The sequence below is a fragment of the Gymnodraco acuticeps genome, unplaced genomic scaffold, assembly GCF_902827175.1.
Source record: "Gymnodraco acuticeps unplaced genomic scaffold, fGymAcu1.1, whole genome shotgun sequence".
NCBI classification, from domain to species: Eukaryota; Metazoa; Chordata; class Actinopteri; order Perciformes; family Bathydraconidae; genus Gymnodraco; species Gymnodraco acuticeps.
The window spans coordinates 21,047-44,318 of NW_022992273.1; the positions used below are offsets into that span (position 1 = coordinate 21,047).

General features: G+C 40.5%; 2 protein-coding genes across 2 annotated transcripts in view; one reads left to right on the forward strand and one right to left on the reverse strand.

Moving 5' to 3' along the window:
* LOC117540556 (sodium- and chloride-dependent creatine transporter 1-like) overlaps positions 1 to 17,303 on the forward strand; it is a gene marked incomplete at its 5' end in the record, with an annotated part of 37,717 nt that extends 20,414 nt beyond the window's left edge. The window contains 1 exon segment of the mRNA XM_034207306.1: positions 16,642 to 17,303. Coding sequence (XP_034063197.1) covers positions 16,642 to 16,758 — 117 coding nt within the window.
* Positions 11,734 to 23,272, reverse strand: part of bcap31 (B cell receptor associated protein 31) — a 35,899-nt gene continuing 24,360 nt past the window's right edge. The window contains exons 6-8 of the mRNA XM_034207307.1: positions 17,021 to 17,147; positions 16,220 to 16,320; positions 11,734 to 13,177 (exon numbers count right to left, since the gene is read on the reverse strand). Coding sequence (XP_034063198.1) covers positions 13,151 to 13,177; positions 16,220 to 16,320; positions 17,021 to 17,147 — 255 coding nt within the window. The 3' untranslated portion in view covers positions 11,734 to 13,150. The remainder of the gene's footprint in view (positions 13,178 to 16,219; positions 16,321 to 17,020; positions 17,148 to 23,272) is intronic.

The following is a 23,272-nucleotide window of genomic DNA, read 5'->3' on the forward strand; positions in this document are numbered from 1 at the left end:
AACCATTACTATATTTTAATTATTCCTCTTTTTTTTTTTAAATATATATGTTTTAAAGAGTCCTCTCCTGCTGATGTTCAGGTGTATATCAGTATGTAGTGTCTCTACTTTAAAGAGTCCTCTCCTGCTGATGTTCAGGTGTATATCAGTATGTAGTGTCTCTACTTTAAAGAGTCCTCTCCTGCTGATGTTCAGGTGTATATCAGTATGTAGTGTCTCTACTTTAAAGAGTCCTCTCCTGCTGATGTTCAGGTGTATATCAGTATGTAGTGTCTCTACTTTAAAGAGTCCTCTCCTGCTGATGTTCAGGTGTATATCAGTATGTAGTGTCTCTACTTTAAAGAGTCCTCTCCTGCTGATGTTCAGGTGTATATCAGTATGTAGTGTCTCTACTTTAAAGAGTCCTCTCCTGCTGATGTTCAGGTGTATATCAGTATGTAATGTCTCTACTTTAAAGAGTCCTCTCCTGCTGATGTTCAGGTGTATATCAGTATGTAGTGTCTCTACTTTAAAGAGTCCTCTCCTGCTGATGTTCAGGTGTATATCAGTATGTAGTGTCTCTACTTTAAAGAGTCCTCTCCTGCTGATGTTCAGGTGCATATCAGTATGTAGTGTCTCTACTTTAAAGAGTCCTCTCCTGCTGATGTTCAGGTGTATATCAGTATGTAGTGTCTCTACTTTAAAGAGTCCTCTCCTGCTGATGTTCAGGTGTATATCAGTATGTAGTGTCTCTACTTTAAAGAGTCCTCTCCTGCTGATGTTCAGGTGTATATCAGTATGTAGTGTCTCTACTTTAAAGAGTCCTCTCCTGCTGATGTTCAGGTGTATATCAGTATGTAGTGTCTCTACTTTAAAGAGTCCTCTCCTGCTGATGTTCAGGTGTATATCAGTATGTAGTGTCTCTACTTTAAAGAGTCCTCTCCTGCTGATGTTCAGGTGCATATCAGTATGTAGTGTCTCTACTTTAAAGGGTCCTGTCCTGCTGATGTTCAGGTGTATATCAGTATGTAGTGTCTCTACTTTAAAGAGTCCTCTCCTGCTGATGTTCAGGTGTATATCCGTATGTAGTGTCTCTACTTTAAAGAGTCCTCTCCTGCTGATGTTCAGGTGTATATCAGTATGTAGTGTCTCTACTTTAAAGAGTCCTCTCCTGCTGATGTTCAGGTGTATATCAGTATGTAGTGTCTCTACTTTAAAGAGTCCTCTCCTGCTGATGTTCAGGTGTATATCAGTATGTAGTGTCTCTACTTTCAAGAGTCCTCTCCTGCTGATGTTCAGGTGTATATCAGTATGTAGTGTCTCTACTTTAAAGAGTCCTCTCCTGCTGTTGTTCAGGTGTATATCAGTATGTAGTGTCTCTACTTTAAAGAGTCTTCTCCTGCTGATGTTCAGGTGTATATCAGTATGTAGTGTCTCTACTTTAAAGAGTCCTCTCCTGCTGATGTTCAGGTGTATATCAGTATGTAGTGTCTCTACTTTAAAGAGTCCTCTCCTGCTGATGTTCAGGTGTATATCAGTATGTAGTGTCTCTACTTTAAAGAGTCATCTCCTGCTGATGTTCAGGTGTATATCAGTATGTAGTGTCTCTACTTTAAAGAGTCCTCTCCTGCTGATGTTCAGGTGTATATCAGTATGTAGTGTCTCTACTTTAAAGAGTCCTCTCCTGCTGATGTTCAGGTGTATATCAGTATGTAGTGTCTCTACTTTAAAGAGTCCTCTCCTGCTGATGTTCAGGTGTATATCAGTATGTAGTGTCTCTACTTTAAAGAGTCCTCTCCTGCTGATGTTCAGGTGTATATCAGTATGTAGTGTCTCTACTTTAAAGAGTCCTCTCCTGCTGATGTTCAGGTGCATATCAGTATGTAGTGTCTCTACTTTAAAGAGTCCTCTCCTGCTGATGTTCAGGTGTATATCAGTATGTAGTGTCTCTACTTTAAAGAGTCCTCTCCTGCTGATGTTCAGGTGTATATCAGTATGTAGTGTCTCTACTTTAAAGAGTCCTCTCCTGCTGATGTTCAGGTGTATATCAGTATGTAGTATCTCTACTTTAAAGAGTCCTCTCCTGCTGATGTTCAGGTGTATATCAGTATGTAGTGTCTCTACTTTAAAGAGTCCTCTCCTGCTGATGTTCAGGTGTATATCAGTATGTAATGTCTCTACTTTAAAGAGTCCTCTCCTGCTGATGTTCAGGTGTATATCAGTATGTAGTGTCTCTACTTTAAAGAGTCCTCTCCTGCTGATGTTCAGGTGTATATCAGTATGTAGTGTCTCTACTTTAAAGAGTCCTCTCCTGCTGATGTTCAGGTGCATATCAGTATGTAGTGTCTCTACTTTAAAGAGTCCTCTCCTGCTGATGTTCAGGTGTATATCAGTATGTAGTGTCTCTACTTTAAAGAGTCCTCTCCTGCTGATGTTCAGGTGTATATCAGTATGTAGTGTCTCTACTTTAAAGAGTCCTCTCCTGCTGATGTTCAGGTGTATATCAGTATGTAGTGTCTCTACTTTAAAGAGTCCTCTCCTGCTGATGTTCAGGTGTATATCAGTATGTAGTGTCTCTACTTTAAAGAGTCCTCTCCTGCTGATGTTCAGGTGCATATCAGTATGTAGTGTCCTCTACTTTAAAGAGTCCTCTCCTGCTGATGTTCAGGTGTATATCAGTATGTAGTGTCTCTACTTTAAAGAGTCCTCTCCTGCTGATGTTCAGGTGTATATCAGTATGTAGTGTCTCTACTTTAAAGAGTCCTCTCCTGCTGATGTTCAGGTGTATATCAGTATGTAGTATCTCTACTTTAAAGAGTCCTCTCCTGCTGATGTTCAGGTGTATATCAGTATGTAGTGTCTCTACTTTAAAGAGTCCTCTCCTGCTGATGTTCAGGTGTATATCAGTATGTAATGTCTCTACTTTAAAGAGTCCTCTCCTGCTGATGTTCAGGTGTATACCAGTATGTAGTGTCTCTACTTTAAAGAGTCCTCTCCTGCTGATGTTCAGGTGTATATCAGTATGTAGTGTCTCTACTTTAAAGAGTCCTCTCCTGCTGATGTTCAGGTGCATATCAGTATGTAGTGTCTCTACTTTAAAGAGTCCTCTCCTGCTGATGTTCAGGTGTATATCAGTATGTAGTGTCTCTACTTTAAAGAGTCCTCTCCTGCTGATGTTCAGGTGTATATCAGTATGTAGTGTCTCTACTTTAAAGAGTCCTCTCCTGCTGATGTTCAGGTGTATATCAGTATGTAGTGTCTCTACTTTAAAGAGTCCTCTCCTGCTGATGTTCAGGTGTATATCAGTATGTAGTGTCTCTACTTTAAAGAGTCCTCTCCTGCTGATGTTCAGGTGTATATCAGTATGTAGTGTCTCTACTTTAAAGAGTCCTCTCCTGCTGATGTTCAGGTGCATATCAGTATGTAGTGTCTCTACTTTAAAGGGTCCTGTCCTGCTGATGTTCAGGTGTATATCAGTATGTAGTGTCTCTACTTTAAAGAGTCCTCTCCTGCTGATGTTCAGGTGTATATCCGTATGTAGTGTCTCTACTTTAAAGAGTCCTCTCCTGCTGATGTCCAGGTGTATATCAGTATGTAGTGTCTCTACTTTAAAGAGTCCTCTCCTGCTGATGTTCAGGTGTATATCAGTATGTAGTGTCTCTACTTTAAAGAGTCCTCTCCTGCTGATGTTCAGGTGTATATCAGTATGTAGTGTCTCTACTTTCAAGAGTCCTCTCCTGCTGATGTTCAGGTGTATATCAGTATGTAGTGTCTCTACTTTAAAGAGTCCTCTCCTGCTGTTGTTCAGGTGTATATCAGTATGTAGTGTCTCTACTTTAAAGAGTCCTCTCCTGCTGATGTTCAGGTGTATATCAGTATGTAGTGTCTCTACTTTAAAGAGTCCTCTCCTGCTGATGTTCAGGTGTATATCAGTATGTAGTGTCTCTACTTTAAAGAGTCCTCTCCTGCTGATGTTCAGGTGTATATCAGTATGTAGTGTCTCTACTTTAAAGAGTCCTCTCCTGCTGATGTTCAGGTGTATATCAGTATGTAGTGTCTCTACTTTAAAGAGTCCTCTCCTGCTGATGTTCAGGTGTATATCAGTATGTAGTGTCTCTACTTTAAAGAGTCCTCTCCTGCTGATGTTCAGGTGTATATCAGTATGTAGTGTCTCTACTTTAAAGAGTCCTCTCCTGCTGATGTTCAGGTGCATATCAGTATGTAGTGTCTCTACTTTAAAGGGTCCTGTCCTGCTGATGTTCAGGTGTATATCAGTATGTAGTGTCTCTACTTTAAAGAGTCCTCTCCTGCTGATGTTCAGGTGTATATCCGTATGTAGTGTCTCTACTTTAAAGAGTCCTCTCCTGCTGATGTTCAGGTGTATATCAGTATGTAGTGTCTCTACTTTAAAGAGTCCTCTCCTGCTGATGTTCAGGTGTATATCAGTATGTAGTGTCTCTACTTTAAAGAGTCCTCTCCTGCTGATGTTCAGGTGTATATCAGTATGTAGTGTCTCTACTTTCAAGAGTCCTCTCCTGCTGATGTTCAGGTGTATATCAGTATGTAGTGTCTCTACTTTAAAGAGTCCTCTCCTGCTGTTGTTCAGGTGTATATCAGTATGTAGTGTCTCTACTTTAAAGAGTCCTCTCCTGCTGATGTTCAGGTGTATATCAGTATGTAGTGTCTCTACTTTAAAGAGTCCTTTCCTGCTGATGTTCAGGTGTATATCAGTATGTAGTGTCTCTACTTTAAAGAGTCCTCTCCTGCTGATGTTCAGGTGCATATCAGTATGTAGTGTCTCTACTTTAAAGAGTCCTCTCCTGCTGATGTTCAGGTGTATATCAGTATGTAGTGTCTCTACTTTAAAGAGTCCTCTCCTGCTGATGTTCAGGTGCATATCAGTATGTAGTGTCTCTACTTTAAAGAGTCCTCTCCTGCTGATGTTCAGGTGTATATCAGTATGTAGTGTCTCTCCTTTAAAGAGTCCTCTCCTGCTGATGTTCAGGTGTATATCAGTATGTAGTGTCTCTACTTTAAAGAGTCCTCTCCTGCTGATGTTCAGGTGCATATCAGTATGTAGTGTCTCTACTTTAAAGAGTCCTCTCCTGCTGATGTTCAGGTGCATATCAGTATGTAGTGTCTCTACTTTAAAGAGTCCTCTCCTGCTGATGTTCAGGTGCATATCAGTATGTAGTGTCTCTACTTTAAAGGGTCCTGTCCTGCTGATGTTCAGGTGTATATCAGTATGTAGTGTCTCTACTTTAAAGAGTCCTCTCCTGCTGATGTTCAGGTGTATATCCGTATGTAGTGTCTCTACTTTAAAGAGTCCTCTCCTGCTGATGTTCAGGTGTATATCAGTATGTAGTGTCTCTACTTTAAAGAGTCCTCTCCTGCTGATGTTCAGGTGTATATCAGTATGTAGTGTCTCTACTTTAAAGAGTCCTCTCCTGCTGATGTTCAGGTGTATATCAGTATGTAGTGTCTCTACTTTCAAGAGTCCTCTCCTGCTGATGTTCAGGTGTATATCAGTATGTAGTGTCTCTACTTTAAAGAGTCCTCTCCTGCTGTTGTTCAGGTGTATATCAGTATGTAGTGTCTCTACTTTAAAGAGTCCTCTCCTGCTGATGTTCAGGTGTATATCAGTATGTAGTGTCTCTACTTTAAAGAGTCCTCTCCTGCTGATGTTCAGGTGTATATCAGTATGTAGTGTCTCTACTTTAAAGAGTCCTCTCCTGCTGATGTTCAGGTGCATATCAGTATGTAGTGTCTCTACTTTAAAGAGTCCTCTCCTGCTGATGTTCAGGTGTATATCAGTATGTAGTGTCTCTACTTTAAAGAGTCCTCTCCTGCTGATGTTCAGGTGCATATCAGTATGTAGTGTCTCTACTTTAAAGAGTCCTCTCCTGCTGATGTTCAGGTGTATATCAGTATGTAGTGTCTCTCCTTTAAAGAGTCCTCTCCTGCTGATGTTCAGGTGTATATCAGTATGTAGTGTCTCTACTTTAAAGAGTCCTCTCCTGCTGATGTTCAGGTGCATATCAGTATGTAGTGTCTCTACTTTAAAGAGTCCTCTCCTGCTGATGTTCAGGTGCATATCAGTATGTAGTGTCTCTACTTTAAAGAGTCCTCTCCTTCTGATCACAGCAGACATATTGGTAAAACAGCTACCTCTTTTAGAGTCTAAATAGCTTTCATATTGTTGACATCATGTGGCGATATAGAGTCAGTTGAAAATCATCTGTAAGGCACAACTGGATCAAACCAGAACCATTGCAGCTACTCGTATTTAAACTACCAAGAAGCCTCTGTCCCCTGTCAGCACTTAGAAACCAGGATGAACTTCCACGAAGCCGAAGACAGAAATAGAGGGTGTTTCTCAATGTCAAGGAAGGATGCTCCAGAGCCACTATTTCAAGGATGCTACGTCATCGAGTCCCGCCGAAGGACTGTTCCAATGTCCAGGATGCTTGGAATTCCACGGAGGCCGGCGTCCTTCGTTGCGGGAAATTTTGAGGATACACATGTGTAGACTCTGTGCTCTTCAAATCCCCACAATGCTTTGCGCACGGACCAATTTCCCAAATCTTTTGCGGAAATCGCGCTCCATTTAAGGCGAGGCCTCGCATATGACGCACACCCGTTAGCCTGTTCCACCATTCTTCGTGTTTCGAGGCTAGGAAGGATTCTTGCCTCGCTTCTGAAGGACCTGACTCGGAGGGACTTGTCCTACCAAGGACATTGAGAAACACCCTTAGACTCGAAATCTGAAATCTGATCTGGGGAGAGCGAGCTCAAACCGGTTCCTAATGCCAAACGGCCACTCCGTCGACAGCTGCCATATTAAGAGATACTAAGTTTAGACTCGAGACGGAACGCCATGTGTGTTATGTGGACCGAAAAAAGGCCTCCAGACACCAGAGGAAGTATTCATATCCTGCACTGCTGTAAAAGTACACGTAAAAACAACTCTAAAGATACACAGGAAATTAGGTCAAGGTATTAAAAGTTGAAAAATGTCCGACGTGGCTCGGATATACAGTATATTGAATTATTGCATCATTATTTAACATAATGATAAAGAAGCGGCTGTAGTTAGTTGAGGTGGAACACATTTTTAACTATAATGATTATTTATAGACACTTTTTCTGACAGTTTTGCACTACTGTATATATTTGTACTGTTGAAATAATGAGTGTAGCTCACTAGACTAGACTAAAACCTGTGGACGTTATTCTTTTGAATATTTACCGTCAGCTTTTATTTCTACCTCTAAATGTGTGTATATGAACTTTGGTAACACTTTATTTTAAGGTACACATATTCGCCATCAACTAGTTGTTCATTAACATCATATCATTAGCAGTATATTGGCTCTTTATTAGTCAGTATAAAACACGCCTTGTTCTACATGACCATATTCTACAAGTACTAGGCCGTTAGTTAAGAGTTTGTCCTCAATAACCCTCTAATGAGTGCTTATTTATTGTAAGTAAGGACGTTGTTGTGCATGAGTTACGGTTAGGGCTGCTCAATTAATCGTATTTTAATCGCAATTATGGCTTGCAACGATTACGAAAACAACGTAATCGAAATAAAACTTTTTTTTTTTTTCAGTTGAATTTTACTTAAAGTTCAGGGTAATCAACTGTTAAAAACATACTGTTCACATTTTTTCTCCAATAAATGGATGTTTTCAAAGTAAATAGATAATAGTTTTTAATAATCGTGATATCAATTATTGACCCAAATAATCGAGATTATGATTTTTGCCATAATCGAGCAGCCGTACTGTATGTTAAGAGTTTTCAGGTTGTGACAGTGCACTGCAACATGTTTGTTGATCTTGTTTATTGGTATTTATTATTTTTGATAGATATGAATGTATAATTTATTTTATTTTGTATTGGTTTTTCAGTTGATTACCCGGAACGTATAATTCAACAGTTAAAAAGTTCAAATTATTATATGTATTTGTTTTAAAGTACAATAAATGGATGTTTTCAAAGTCAATGAATAATCGCATTTAATAATCGCAATTACAATTATTGACCCAAATAATCGAGATTATGATTTTTGCCATAATCGAGCAGCCCTAGTTTTGGTCTTAATATGCTCAATAAGGCATTCTTTCATAATACCTAACAAATATGAAATATTATAACTACAAGTGTTAATTGTGTCAAAATAACTCAAAATGAGGTTTTTCTAACTCAGAATAAGTTCCCTATTTTAAAGTGAAGTCTTGTTCATAACCAATAAGCTAGTAGTTTGACTCTAATGTGTAAATTAACAACTAGATGACGGTGAATATGTGTACCTTAATCTAAAGTGTTTCCTGAACTTTTTAACATGAAGCGAGATTACACATAAAAGAGTTCTAATAACAATCGTATTTTAAGATATGTGTACACAACTCCTGTGAAGTCAAACGACATGGTCCTTTTATCCTATAGAGTGATGATAATAACATTTAATATTTAATAATATTTGAACTTTTATACAAGTGGTTTTATAGGAAGATCCCTCTGAGTTATCAAAGTGGCAGTGCATTGAGTCACATTGATTTTAGTCGCATAATTGTCACTTTACGCTGATATTTGAACAACCACCATGGATGTTTTTAAAAATGCTCATTTATTTTATATTCAGGTGGTAGTTGTATACATTGGCAGCTTGTAAAACCTAAATAGGATGCTGTAGACTGAAAAACAACCCTTTATTAATCAGAATTCGTCGTCTAATTAACACCAAAAATGAATTTTCCATCCATGACTCTGAAGCCATGTTTGGGGACAATCACCATTTTTATATTTCTTATTGAAAATCACAAAAAATCTGCATTAATTTCCTCGCGTTCGGCTTTCATTTCTTTATTGAGCAGCATAAAATAATTGTGCCGCACCGTCGGGGGTCCAGAGGGAATGATTTCTGACAAAAACTTGACTATTGCCCATGAAGCCACAACTGTAAACTAATCAGTTTTAAAATGTTACTTTCATACCGTATATGTGTGTATATGTGTGTGTGTGTGTTTTGTGTTCACACTTCAATGTGCTTTAATACTCTGAGAGTATGTGGTTTTTCCTCCCATTTCACTGTTGTGACCGGTGCTTCTGCTGCATTTTTAATCTCAAATAACGTTTATTGTCAAAATAGAAGCTTAAAGTACGGTGGCCGACAGGAGCGAATATGTGTACCTTAATCTAAAGTGTTACCGTATATTTGTGTCTATGTATATATACATTCAGATTTCGATCCCGCTGTCTGTGTAACACAAATAGAGGCAATGATTTTTGACTAATGCTTATTCTGCTGATTATTTTCTCCATTATACCAATTGTTTGTTTTGTAACAGTAGTACAAATAGGGAGACATTTAGACACAAATCAGACCAAAGTGACACCTTCACCCTGTGTGTTAAGTGCAAACGTCAAATAAGATATTAACATTTTTAACATTAACATAACTAAAGGTATTAAATACGTGTATTGGAGTAAAAGTACAAAGCAGCATAACATCGAAATACTCAAATATAGTACAAGTATCTCAAAATTGTATTTAAGTACAGTACTTGAGTACATTTACTTAGTTACTGCACCTCTAATAAAAAGTCAAATGTTAACACCGTTCACTTTAATGCATGAAGCTTTATCATAAACACGACTTAAAGGACGATATATTTATAAATATGGATGTCAAGATATCAAATAGTAGTAAATCATAACTAAAGCATTCTTGGTGTTTTTGTACTTTTAAAGGGAACCTATCATGCAAAATGCACTTTTTGATGTCTTTTATACATCAAACATGTATCCCCGGTGTGTCAGGGAACTCACGCAGCGTCAGAAAATAAAACCCTCTCTCTTTTCCTCCGTACCCAAATCTCTAAAAACGGGCTACAACGGAGCTGATCCAGATTTGCGTCCGATATGACGTAATATCTGAAATGTGGACCCACGGGCCAATCAGAAAGTTGCTATCAGAAACAATGCCCGACTGTTTTGGACGTAATATGGTCGGTGTTTACATTAGCATCGCTAACACTCAGAGCTAACCTGTACTGGAGAGCATGTGTGTGAAGAAGCAGGAAGTAAACAGGAACTCACCTTGTGGTATAACCGGCAAGAGAGAAAGCCTTTGAGCTCCAGACTGTTTCAGAGAGAATCCTTGATGTGGTGTTTCATCACGGCAGCATTTAGTTTAGACAGTAGCTGCCGGGTCCCGCATGAGCTCAGACCCCTTTTTTATTAAAGCTTTATACCAGAATCATCACTTTTGAAACAGGAAGTGAAATAGAGGGATATGAGGCATGGCTAGAATGGGTGATCTGTTTGGTATTTTGAGCAAAACACTTCATTGACATGTTTTTTATATATGTTTATATATCTGAGACCTGTGCTATTGCCTAAAGATAGCATGATAGGTGACCTTTAATGTGTGCACATCCAACACCAGGGGACAGGAAACACACAAAAGTAAAATACCAGCAGACTTTAGAGAAGTTCCTTTGCTGGTTTATTTCAAAACTTCAATTGTCTGACATGAGTCCAGATACAGTTCACCGTGATCCCTCCGAAACTCTAGAGTTACACACCATCAGTCTTCAAAAACAACACACAGGTGAAAATTAAACAAAAGAACATTTCTGTGTTTCAATACAGAGATATGCAGCATGAGGTTTGGTCTGAATAACCACAGACGCTTCGTTACATCAGCCTGAATATTCATGTTTCATCATAAAGCATTAAAGGTGAATTTCTCTCAGCATCATCACACTTTCTTAAAGATGTAACAAGTAAATGAAACCAAAATACAGAATAATTACACATTCAGCATCACATAAACGTGACAGACTATCAAAATACAAGTCCCACAAGTCTTTATATAACTAGAAAACATATATTTTGCTCATGCAAGAAAGTAGACATAGGGTGAGTTGCCCTAATGTGGGACACTCTTTTTGCTTTAAGCCTAATGTGGGACACTTGTTTGAAGGTTGCTCCACCCTCATCTGTGATTGGACATTTGAGAAGTGATGTGATTTTGATCGCAGCTTGTGTTAACCCATAGTTTCATTCGGCGCTTTCACACCGCAGTACTTTTCCCACAAAGGTTCATGAGAACTCTTAAGTTCTCATGAACTAAGTACAGATCGCGTTCACACTGGAATAAGTTCCTGGGGGAGGATTAGACAAATAAAGCCGCTGACGTCACTTCTTCTTCTGCTTTGAGTTTACTGGCAGGGCGAAAACAACTTCACGGCGTATACTGACGCCCGAAGTCCCCGGCAGCTTCTACTGAAGCCTTCAGAGTAAATCGCCAGAACGCCGACACCTCCTCATCTCCGCCGCTCCCATGTTGTCTTTTGTGTTGCCATAAGTTAGTCTCTCTGCGTTTGTGCGCTGGGATAATGCTAATGCTAATAATGCTAATGCGAGGATAATAAAATGGCGGCTTCACAAAACTTGTTGGGAGTTTTACGGGGCGTGGTTTGCCAAATGTCCTTTCTCTTCAATATTGCTTATGGTAAACATGATGGGAAATGGACGATGTTTACCGGCTTAGATCAAATAAATTAGCGCTTCAATATCAGCCTGAAAATCGTTACAATTTCCCGTGTTTTGTGGTGGATATTACGAAACACTTAGCAGTTATTTAATTCAACACTAGCTGATTTGAACACAAGGTAACAGGGCCTCTTTGCATAACTGGTCATGCAGATATTCTTATCAAGAGGAAAAGTAATTTGGACGAATTGTTAATGTCAGTGTCTCCAAGTGAAGAGGAGTCAATGGAAAACTGGACATTTATTTTGTTCTGCAGCAGTAGATGTCAATTTACTACACGTCATTAAGTATCACATCCGTTTCTAATTCAGAGCGCTTTGTGGTGTTTTTTGTACCCCAATTTGCTCACAATTGTCATCTGTTCACAAATTCGTACCCAATTTCGCCGTAAAGCGTCGAACACAGACTGATGATCAGCGCAGCTAAACGTGATGAAAACTGACAGTGAACATGATTGTGTGCATGTGACTGGACAGAAGAGGAATGACAGTTTTTACAGTTAATTAAAACATGATTCATCCTTTAGAGCTGCACCATCTATCAAATAAGTGCCTTTTTGCCACACATCTTTAAGAGTGACTTAAGAGGCTTTCAGACGGAGATATTAAATCATTAAATTGAAAACGAACAATTTAAACGTTATCCTTATCCTGCAAATAATTTAGAATATAGGGTTTGATGGTTTAAAGGTGAAACGGGTCCAAAAACTTGTGTTATCTTTCACCAGAGAAAACATCTTAGTCTGAAAGCCACAAAACAAGAAAAATACCTACAAAAACACAAAGAAATAACTGCAAACCGATTAACTTAATGACAAGCCTATAACAAAATCTTCAAACCAACCGAGTTTATTACCACAAAGAAAAAAGACGCATCACTTTGTACGAGCAAAACAAACGTCTGGTCATTTATTTATCCTTTATTTGACCGTTTGTGTGGGACATATGTCTCTAGGTGAGCGTAGAAACTTCAGGATATTAAAGATAACCAGTGTAGAAAACATAAGGATTTGGGCATTATTTTAAAGAGGAGACTCTGGTGTTTTTGTTTGGCTCATACAACGTGATTCACAGACTGTAGATCCAAGTTTCAACAGTACATTCAACAGTTTATTGTTTTTAGGGTAAATCGACAACCCGAATCCAATAAACAAATAAAACATTAAGGTTAAAGGTAATTTCTGAAGGATTGTGTTTGGCCACGTTCAATTTGAATCCTTACATGTGCAATATTTTAGTTATCAATACAGGAGAGCGGGTGTATTGAATTCTTTGGACCTCAAATTTTTTTGGAATATTCTGTTTCTTGCAACAAAAGAAAAAGCAGAACATTATGAAATTCAGGTTGTTTTTTTAGTTTCTCTCGAGCTGCAGGAAACAGGGAATGCTCAGATGTTCCTCAAACAAACAAAACACAAACAAACCTCGTCTGAAAGTTTCACAAACAGCCCACTTTTTTTTTTTTTTTGACAGTCAGATGATATATATGTTTTTTAACCCAGATGAAATAAACCAATCACAGCGAGCCGTCGTCCAAATAAGGAAGTGACATCACTGAGCAGGCTGTTTGAAGACGATGACGATGAAGAAGCTGGAAATCCTTCTCAGTCTGACTTCTTGTCGCTTGTTGCCTGCAGACAGAGAACAGGGCGGGAAAAAACAGTCAGTTTGGCCGATGTTTGACGATTTTAAAGAAAGGTAAATATTGGGATAATTTTAACCGATTTAAACTCTTACATGTTAAAAATTCAGAAACTATATAAATGTTACGTGCCGTTTGAGTAGTTTCAAACACTGCTATACAAATAATGATGTTATCATGTTATAAAACACTCAGTATAACACCGATGTTAAAAATAGGTTTGGGGGTTTTCTCTTGGCTGCAACGACAACATTTGTTTTGCTTCCGTCAGTCTGAGTGTGCACCTGTTAGAGTGTGTGTGTGTGTGTGTGTGTGTGTGTGTGTGTGTGTGTGTGTGTGTGTGTGTGGAGTCTGGTAACCTATAAACCAAGTTGTGTGTGTGTTGGGGGATTTTAAAACAGCTATGACATCATCTCTCAGTGCAACTAACTTCGAGGTATGTTACATAACTTTATGTTCGGTGTGTTTGTATAAGCAGCAGCTGGTCCACCTCTAACCTGCCTGTCCGGACACACACTTTATCTCTGTCATTGTTTTGCATATCAAGATGTAATACCTTTAAACTTGAATATAATAAAAACAGTGTAACCTGATCGAGTTGTTTAGGTGACGCATAATGTTCAACTATAAATAAAAACTTACAACCAGCTTTCTACAGGGATTCTGGTTACATATAAATCAAGTTTAAACACACGTGTAAGTTTTAATGTGAGTGAGTGAGTGTGTGTGACTGTGAGTGAGTGACTGTGTGTGAGTGAGTGACTGTGTGTGTGTGACTGTGTGTGACTGTGAGTGAGTGACTGTGTGTGAGTGAGTGACTGTGTGTGAGTGAGTGACTGTGTGAGTGAGTGACTGTGTGAGTGACTGTGTGTGTGTGAGTGAGTGACTGTGTGTGAGTGAGTGACTGTGTGTGAGTGAGTGACTGTGTGTGAGTGAGTGACTGTGTGTGAGTGAGTGACTGTGTGTGAGTGAGTGACTGTGTGTGAGTGAGTGACTGTGTGTGAGTGAGTGACTGTGTGTGAGTGACTGTGTGTGAGTGACTGTGTGAGTGAGTGTGACTGTGTGTGTGAGTGACTGTGTGTGAGTGTGTGAGTGAGTGACTGTGTGTGAGTGAGTGACTGTGTGAGTGAGTGACTGTGTGTGAGTGAGTGACTGTGTGTGAGTGACTGTGAGTGAGTGAGTGACTGTGTGTGAGTGAGTGACTGTGTGAGTGACTGTGTGTGAGTGACTGTGTGTGTGTGTGAGTGACTGTGTGTGTGTGAGTGACTGTGTGTGTGTGAGTGACTGTGTGTGTGTGAGTGACTGTGTGTGTGTGAGTGACTGTGTGTGTGTGAGTGACTGTGTGTGAGTGAGTGACTGTGTGTGAGTGAGTGACTGTGTGTGAGTGAGTGACTGTGTGTGAGTGACTGTGTGTGAGTGACTGTGTGAGTGAGTGACTGTGTGTGAGTGACTGTGTGTGAGTGTGTGAGTGAGTGACTGTGTGTGAGTGAGTGACTGTGTGAGTGAGTGACTGTGTGTGAGTGAGTGACTGTGTGTGAGTGACTGTGAGTGAGTGAGTGACTGTGTGTGAGTGAGTGACTGTGTGAGTGACTGTGTGTGAGTGACTGTGTGTGTGTGTGTGAGTGACTGTGTGTGTGTGAGTGACTGTGTGTGTGTGAGTGACTGTGTGTGTGTGAGTGACTGTGTGTGTGTGAGTGACTGTGTGTGAGTGAGTGACTGTGTGTGAGTGACTGTGAGTGAGTGAGTGACTGTGTGAGTGACTGTGTGTGAGTGACTGTGTGTGAGTGACTGTGTGTGTGTGTGTGAGTGACTGTGTGTGTGTGAGTGACTGTGTGTGTGTGAGTGACTGTGTGTGTGTGAGTGACTGTGAGTGACTGTGAGTGAGTGACTGTGAGTGAGTGACTGTGAGTGAGTGACTGTGTGTTTGTGACTGTGAGTGAGTGACTGTGTGAGTGACTGTGTGAGTGACTGTGTGAGTGACTGTGTGAGTGACTGTGTGAGTGACTGTGTGTGAGTGACTGTGTGAGTGAGTGACTGTGTGTGAGTGACTGTGTGTGAGTGAGTGACTGTGTGTGACTGTGTGTGAGTGAGTGACTGTGTGTGAGTGAGTGACTGTGTGTGAGTGAGTGACTGTGTGTGAGTGAGTGACTGTGTGTGAGTGACTGTGTGTGAGTGACTGTGTGTGAGTGACTGTGTGTGAGTGACTGTGTGTGAGTGACTGTGTGTGTGTGTGTGAGTGACTGTGTGTGTGTGAGTGACTGTGTGTGTGTGAGTGACTGTGTGAGTGACTGTGAGTGAGTGACTGTGAGTGAGTGACTGTGAGTGAGTGACTGTGTGAGTGACTGTGTGAGTGACTGTGTGAGTGACTGTGTGAGTGACTGTGTGAGTGACTGTGTGAGTGACTGTGTGAGTGACTGTGTGAGTGAGTGACTGTGAGTGACTGTGTGTGTGTGTGTGTGAGTGACTGTGTGTGTGAGTGACTGTGTGTGTGAGTGACTGTGTGTGTGAGTGACTGTGTGTGAGTGACTGTGTGTGTGAGTGACTGTGTGTGTGAGTGACTGTGTGTGTGAGTGACTGTGTGTGAGTGACTGTGTGTGTGTGAGTGACTGTGTGTGTGAGTGACTGTGTGTGTGAGTGACTGTGTGTGTGAGTGACTGTGTGTGTGAGTGACTGTGTGTGTGAGTGACTGTGTGTGAGTGACTGTGTGTGTGAGTGACTGTGTGTGAGTGACTGTGTGTGTGAGTGACTGTGTGTGTGAGTGACTGTGTGTGTGTGAGTGACTGTGTGTGCGTGAGTGACTGTGTGTGAGTGACTGTGTGTGAGTGACTGTGTGTGAGTGACTGTGTGTGAGTGACTGTGTGCGTGAGTGACTGTGTGCGTGAGTGACTGTGTGCGTGAGTGACTGTGTGCGTGAGTGACTGTGTGCGTGAGTGACTGTGTGCGTGAGTGACTGTGTGCGTGAGTGACTGTGTGCGTGAGTGACTGTGTGCGTGAGTGACTGTGTGCGTGAGTGACTGTGTGCGTGTGTTACCAGCAGTTTGCTGTGTTCGTCCAGCAGTCGGTCGTACTCCACCGTCAGATTCTTCGCCTGACTCTTCATCGCACGAACGTCACTGTCCGACTTCTGCAGAGCTGCAGAACATAAACACAGAGGGGGGGTTAAATAAGTACTATTACTGCAGTACGTTATTTAAGTACAGCGTTGAGGTACTTTATCTGGATATTTTAATTTTCTGATACTTTATACTTCTACCCCGCTACATCTCACGGGGGAATATTGTATTTTTTTACACCAGAACATTTATCTGGCAGATGATTTTAATACATCAGACATATAATCAGTATTGTTATACAACTCCCTTTCATTAATTTTACAAATTTAATTTCCAATGTATTCCTTCTTCCATTTGCCTCCTTTTCCTTTATTATACTCCTTTTATTTTATTCCTATAGATGAGAGCAACGGTGACGTCACTTCCGGGAGAAAACACGGGCCCGCCCACTTCCGGGAGAAAACACGGGCCCGCCCACTTCCGGGATAAAACACGGCCACGCCCACTTCCGGGATAAAACACGGCCCCTCCCACTTCCGGGATAAAACAAAGCATCGGCACGAAGCGGAGAACTAAAGTTGCTTCATGCTCAAACATCAAATCAAAAGTAAGGTTTTTCTGTAAGACAAAAGGACAGTAAAAGAAGCGATCTGTGGCTGGAAGGTATCGTGACTTTTTTCACTTTGACCGTATATCGAGCCCAATCTCCAATGATGTCATGTATCCATAATTCTACTCTCTTTATCCATATACACTTATTTTTCTCCCATCTTCCTCACCTTTCTTGTTGTTATCCAGCTCCTCCTTCAGAGTCTTCACCTCCTCCTTCAGGTTCTTGTTCTCCTCCACCGGTCCGGCTCCCTTCTTCCCGACCTCCGGCAGATCGAGACCAGCGTCACGGAGTTTCTGTTGAAAGAGAAAAAACACCAGAAAAATGTTTTAAAATAACAAAACGTAACCCATGATAAAATGGAAAATAACTCGAAGTAAGGGAATTCATTTCAGTGGATTTTTCAGAAGATTGAATGAATTATTACATATTTTAACTAGGGCTGTCAGTCGATTAAATATGGACAATCATGCGATTAAATATTTTAATCGCAAATTAATCGCACATTTTTTATCTGTTCTAAATGTACCTTAGAGGAATATTTTTCAAGTTTTTAATACTCTTATCAACATATGAGTGGACAAATATGCTTTATGCAAATGTTTATTATCATTTGAACAATGACAAATATTCTCATGAATATTAAACGCAACAACCTCTGAACATTACAAATATTCGCCTCAATTCAACCTGGAACCTCTCTCATACAATAATACAATACAAATGGTGTGTGTGGGTGTGTGTGTGTGTGTGTGTGTGTGTGAGATGGATCGTTGGAGCTATGTGCAACTCAAGGCATATGCTCGAACGGGAGCTGCAATCATGTTGCGCACTATCCGTGCTGAGTGTGCTGCCTTCTCGTACAATGTCCCACTGTCTGGCTGCCTGCATAAAGTCAAGTGCTCGGCGCAGTTGTCGGCGAAATGTCACTCCTCTGTTTTCATTTAAGCAGCTCCTTATATCCGTTAGCGCAGCTAGCTAGCACCAGATGCTAACAACAACAATGCACGTAAGGTCTCTCTCTCGCTCGGGCCACACATACACACACCCTCCCGGTCCTCCCAACAGCCAGTCGGTGCCTGCCGGTGAGCGTGGAAGTGTGGTCTGCCACAAGCGGGCGGCAGGAGCGGGGCTGTCAGCATCAGCTTGTAGATGGTATTTTAAACTCGATGCGCTCTGAAACTACGGGGCGGCCGAGGAAAAAAAAATACATATGCGTTAATCGAGTTAAAATAATTAGTGGCGTTAATTATTTTTTTCGTTAACGAGTTATTAACGCGTTAACTTGACAGCCCTAATTTTAACAGATCACAACTTTAGATATTTTAAAACTGTATTTAATGGGAGTGGATGCGAGATACAGCTTTTAAATTGAGATATAAGCACCTTCCAATCCTTACTTGAAGTGACAGTTCTAAATTGGTTTAGTTCCTACTTAAAAGGACAGAAAAAAACGTGCCTCAATAGGCAACTACACATCAACCCTGATAAATATGTCATGCGGGGTTCCTCAAGGCTCCATCTTAGGACCGTTGCTTTTTAATATCTACATGCTACCTCTGGCTCAAATTATTAAAAACAACATCTAAGCTATCACATCTATGCAGACGACACCCAGATTTATTTTTAAATTACACCGGGAGACTATTCTCCGATTAGAACTCTGAGCACATCACTGACTGGATGACTCAGAACTTTCTCCAATTGAACAAACAAAAAACTGAGATCATCGTTTTTGGAGCAAAGAAGGACCGATTAAAAGTAATCACAGAGCTTCAGTCGGCAGACTACAAAGTAACTCACAAAGCTAGAACTCTGGGTGTAGTGATGGACTCAGACCTGAATTTCAATAGTCACATTACAAGTTATTAAGTCTGCTTATTATCACCTGAAGAATATATCAAGGATTAAAAAACTAATGTCACAGCAGGATTTAGAAAAGCTTGTCCATGCTTTTATCTTCAGTAGACTCGACTACTGCAATAGTGTCTTCACAGGGCTCACAAAAACATCCATCAGAACGCTGCAGCTGATTCAGAACGCTGCTGCTCGAGTCCTCACTAACACTAAAAGAGTGGATCACATCAGTCCGGTTCTGAAGTCTTTACACTGGCTTCCAGTCGGCCAAAGAATTGATTTTAAAGTATTATTGCTAGTTTTTAAATCATTACATGGTTTAGGACCAACGTATATTAACGATCTCCTGCATAATTATGAACCATCAAGGTGCCTCAGCAGCCCCGACCCAGAAGACCTATCGGTTCCGAGAGTAAAAACAAAACATGGAGAAGCAGCGTTTAGATATTATGCCCCGACAATCTGGAACAAACTGCCCGAATCGTGCACGTCTGCAGAAACTCTTACTATTTTCAAATCGAGACTGACAACATATATTTTTGCTGCTGCTTTTAATTGAGCTGATCATATTCGCACTGCAGTATGCCTTTTATTCATGTATTGTATACCTGTTTATTATCTTTGATTTGTAATGCCTGTTGTAAAATGCCATTATATAATGTGTTTTTACTGTATTTATTCTTAAAATGTCTTTTAATTTATTTTGTAAAGCACTTTGAATTGTCGCGTGCTGAAAGGTGCTGTATAAATAAACTTGACTTGCCTTACTGTGTGTTGTGGATATGAGTTTGTTGTTATTATCCTTACACTTTTAATTAAATCTTATCTTCAGACTTCTGCTGCACGACAATTACCCTCATGATAAAATGTCCAATATACTCTCTTGTCTTACAAACATCACATGATAAAGTAAAATCTACAGTAAAACCGACGAGGTCATAAACCTGTTAAATCAGATATGAAGGAATTTAAACTGCTGCTGTGGACATGTGTTTCTGTTTTGACTCCACCCACTCAGACGAACAGGTGGTCATACCAAACACTCCTCATCAGCACTGACCTCAGATCAGCAGCTGCTCTCGGAGTTTACACTGCGAGAAACAAAACCCTGCTCTCTGATTGGCTGTAAATACAGTGTTCAAGTTACAATTAAATAAACAAGTGTTTGTTTGTAGTGGGGGTCAGCAGAGGGTATGAAATACTATAAAACTGAAATACTATAAAACTGTCATTATCTGTGGCGGTTTATAATATAAATAAAACACATTCTAATATACGTTTTAAAAATATAATAAGAATGGTGTTATATACAGTACACCCACATAATAATTGAAGTATATCAAAACTCGAATACACAAAATGTCTAAATACCCTACTTGCGCTCCTATTGGCTAGCGCTCCAACACATTGTACGCGATAGGCTAAAGGGGCGGGACATCTCTAAGAGGTTGACCAATCACAACAGAGCCGGCCAGCTAACCAATGAGAGCAGACTGGGCTCTGGTTTCAGACAGAGGGTGAAAAGGGCAGCATGAGAACAATAAAGAGCTTTTTGAACATGTGTTGGTACCAGAGGTCGCGTTAACCGAATATTTTCCGTCAATGACGGATTTTTTCTAACAATGACGGAAAAATCTGAAAGCAGTCCGTAATTTTGACGGATTAGAACACAACTTGGAACAGCGCCAAAATATCCACCAGCGGCCCACGTTATATTACATCCTTAGGGGCCAGGTCGACTGAGGGCGATCTACTGTACTCTACTGTAGTCTGTAACTATTATTTAGTCATTCACACCCCTGTCCAGTTGGTGGCGAGTGTGTGCATATTAAGTAGCTATTGTCTAGTCTTGTTTTTGACCTCGTTGTTTAACCGGCTTTAGCAATCGCAAAATATCACGGCAGCTGATCGTCCGAAGCTTTTTTAATAAGCCCAGTAATTGTGATGGTGCGGATAAACGAGGTGAAAGGAGGGATTGATGCGGTGGAGGATTAAGGACAAGCCAGTAAGACTAAGACTGACAACGTTCAGCCAGCGGCAGAGGGACAAACAAGTGGCAAGGAGTTCAAGCGGGGAGTACCGGGTTCAGTGGGAGCAAGAGTGGCTGAGGAGAGAAGATGGCAAAATGTTCTGCGACATCTGGAGAGAAGCTAAGATGAGTAACGGATTTGTCCGAGGGTACACGACGATGCAGAGATCAGCGTTCAGGCTACAGCAGGTCAATTGAGTTGTTCTTGTAAATGTTTTGTTCATATTCTGATTGTAACCGTCTCATTTAAAACGATGGCATTGTTCATATTTGCCTGTTTAGGCACAATGGTCGTGGTGTTTTTAGCGGCCTCTGCCCCCCTCTGCTGTGCCGTCAGTGCAGGAACAAATAAATCATTCATGTTCGTGTTGACATGAAAAGTGACCACACGGTCGGTGTCTCTGTTCATCTTTTTGTTTCTCCATGCCCTTAAAAGTTCTGTATGAATCATTAAATGAATGAACATTTGCTGCTCAGTACCCAAACATACATATTAAATAGGTCTCATCTCATCATTAAAACTCTTAAAAAAACAACGAAAAAGTCTAACGCAACCACTGGTTGGTACTGAAGTAGTTATTTTTAGGGTATTTAGTTAGGGGTTTTTAAGCTTGTAATTGTTTCTGTATAATACGTGAAAACGCTCCAATTCTATAAGATATATTTTACATACTTTGTTTAGTGTCTGGTCCATGATTCTGAAGCTTCACAAAGCTTATAAGGGTGTCCCATTTCACATATAACTATTCGGTCATATGATTGTATTTCAAACTTACACACATTTTGTCTCACTACATTTCTCAGTCAGACCAACATCTGAACGCAGTGGCATCATGGGTAAGCAAAGAGCTGTATTTTTCAGAAGTTTTGAAACACATCCTCATTTTCACACCGTTTCTTCTTCTTTTCTGCTCTTCATTTGTGTCTATTTTAGTTTCGTTTTACAGTAGTGACATTAAAACTTCTCCATGTCGGGACTTCCAGAGTTTTGAGGGTTTTGTATTTTTCCAAAACACTTTTCTTCCTCTTGTTATTGGTCACCTATTATAATGAGCATTGTGTGTGTGTGTGTGTGTGTGTGTGTGTGTGTGTGTGTGTGTGTGTGTGTGTGTGCGTGTGTTTGTCTGTGCCCGTGTGTTTGTGTGTGTGTGTGTGTGTGTGTGTGTGTATGTGTGCAGCTGTGTGGATGAAGGAGTGTTGGTATTTACACCTGTCTATGTCAGTGTCTATGACTACAGCATTTGTTTTAGTGTCACTCCAGGTCTGTCATTTATTGCCATGTAATTAGATATTTTAATAATACACCGATATAAACATAAGTAAAAACAATCCAATGTGTTGCCAATTCTTTTGTCTAACAACTAAACAATTAAAAGAAGTATTAATTACCTTAAATACACTTTCAAATGTGCTTATTGCCATCCACCAGAGGCTCAAACACCACATATATGATTATTAAATATTAGATATTCAACAACACCATGAGACTGGATAAACTCATGGAGTGTTTCTGAGTGACGGGGGGAACAGGTGCTGAGCGTCCGCCCTTTGATTGACGAGGCTGGGATAATAAATCCATATTTTATGGCTCTCTGGCTGAATAAAAGTGTCTCGGGTCGGATCAGAAAGGCCACGAGACCCCGAGGACCGCCGAGCAAACGGCTGCATCACGAGCACCATCAACACCTTTTAAAAACATCAGATAAATATAGACGACTTTGTGAACCCGGGAAACCTTCAGGAAACTATTCCAAACCGATTACCACTTAAACACTAACGGAGCCATTTAGAGAATACCTTAAATATGTCTTTTGAGTTATAAGCAGTGGAATACGTACATTTTTAACTTAATTGTACTTTACTTGAGTATTTACATACTTCTCATCCACATTTATTATATAATATTCATAGTTGCTTTGCACAAACATGATATGAAATGGTACTTTAAGACTCATTTTCTCTATTCTGTATAACGTACAATAGCCGCTTTCACACCAAGTACTTTGCTGTACTTAGACCCCGGCCACACGAGGACGAAAACGGCTAAACGCATAGGATTAACGCAAACGCAAACAAGTTTCCGTCCACACGCAATAGTTATCCGGATAGTAAGCAGGCAGAGTTTTTCGCCAGTCAACGTGAATTAAAGTTTAAATCTTCCGACAAAATTATAAAAGTGCCGGTCAAAGGTCTTCTTTGTTATTTATTGAGCTTTAAAACAAATGAATAACGAGATCCCCCCCCGGATGTGTAAGTCTGCTGTAGATGTTGCACAAAGAACTGTAGCATGGTCAGTAGCTTCCGGAGCACGATAGCAACTCTGCGATCCGCCATTGTTGTTGTTGTTGGTGGCGAAACACATCAGCAATGGCGCGGGGTAAGCGGAGGTGAGCAGAAGAGGTGGGGAGAGGCGGGGCTATTGCGCAATCACTATCAGAAAATGTTCGTATAGGGCGCACACACGGAGCCGTTTGACCCCCCCAGAGCGTTGCGTATGCCGTTCTATCCACCTTGGGACCCGTTATCGTTTCCTCA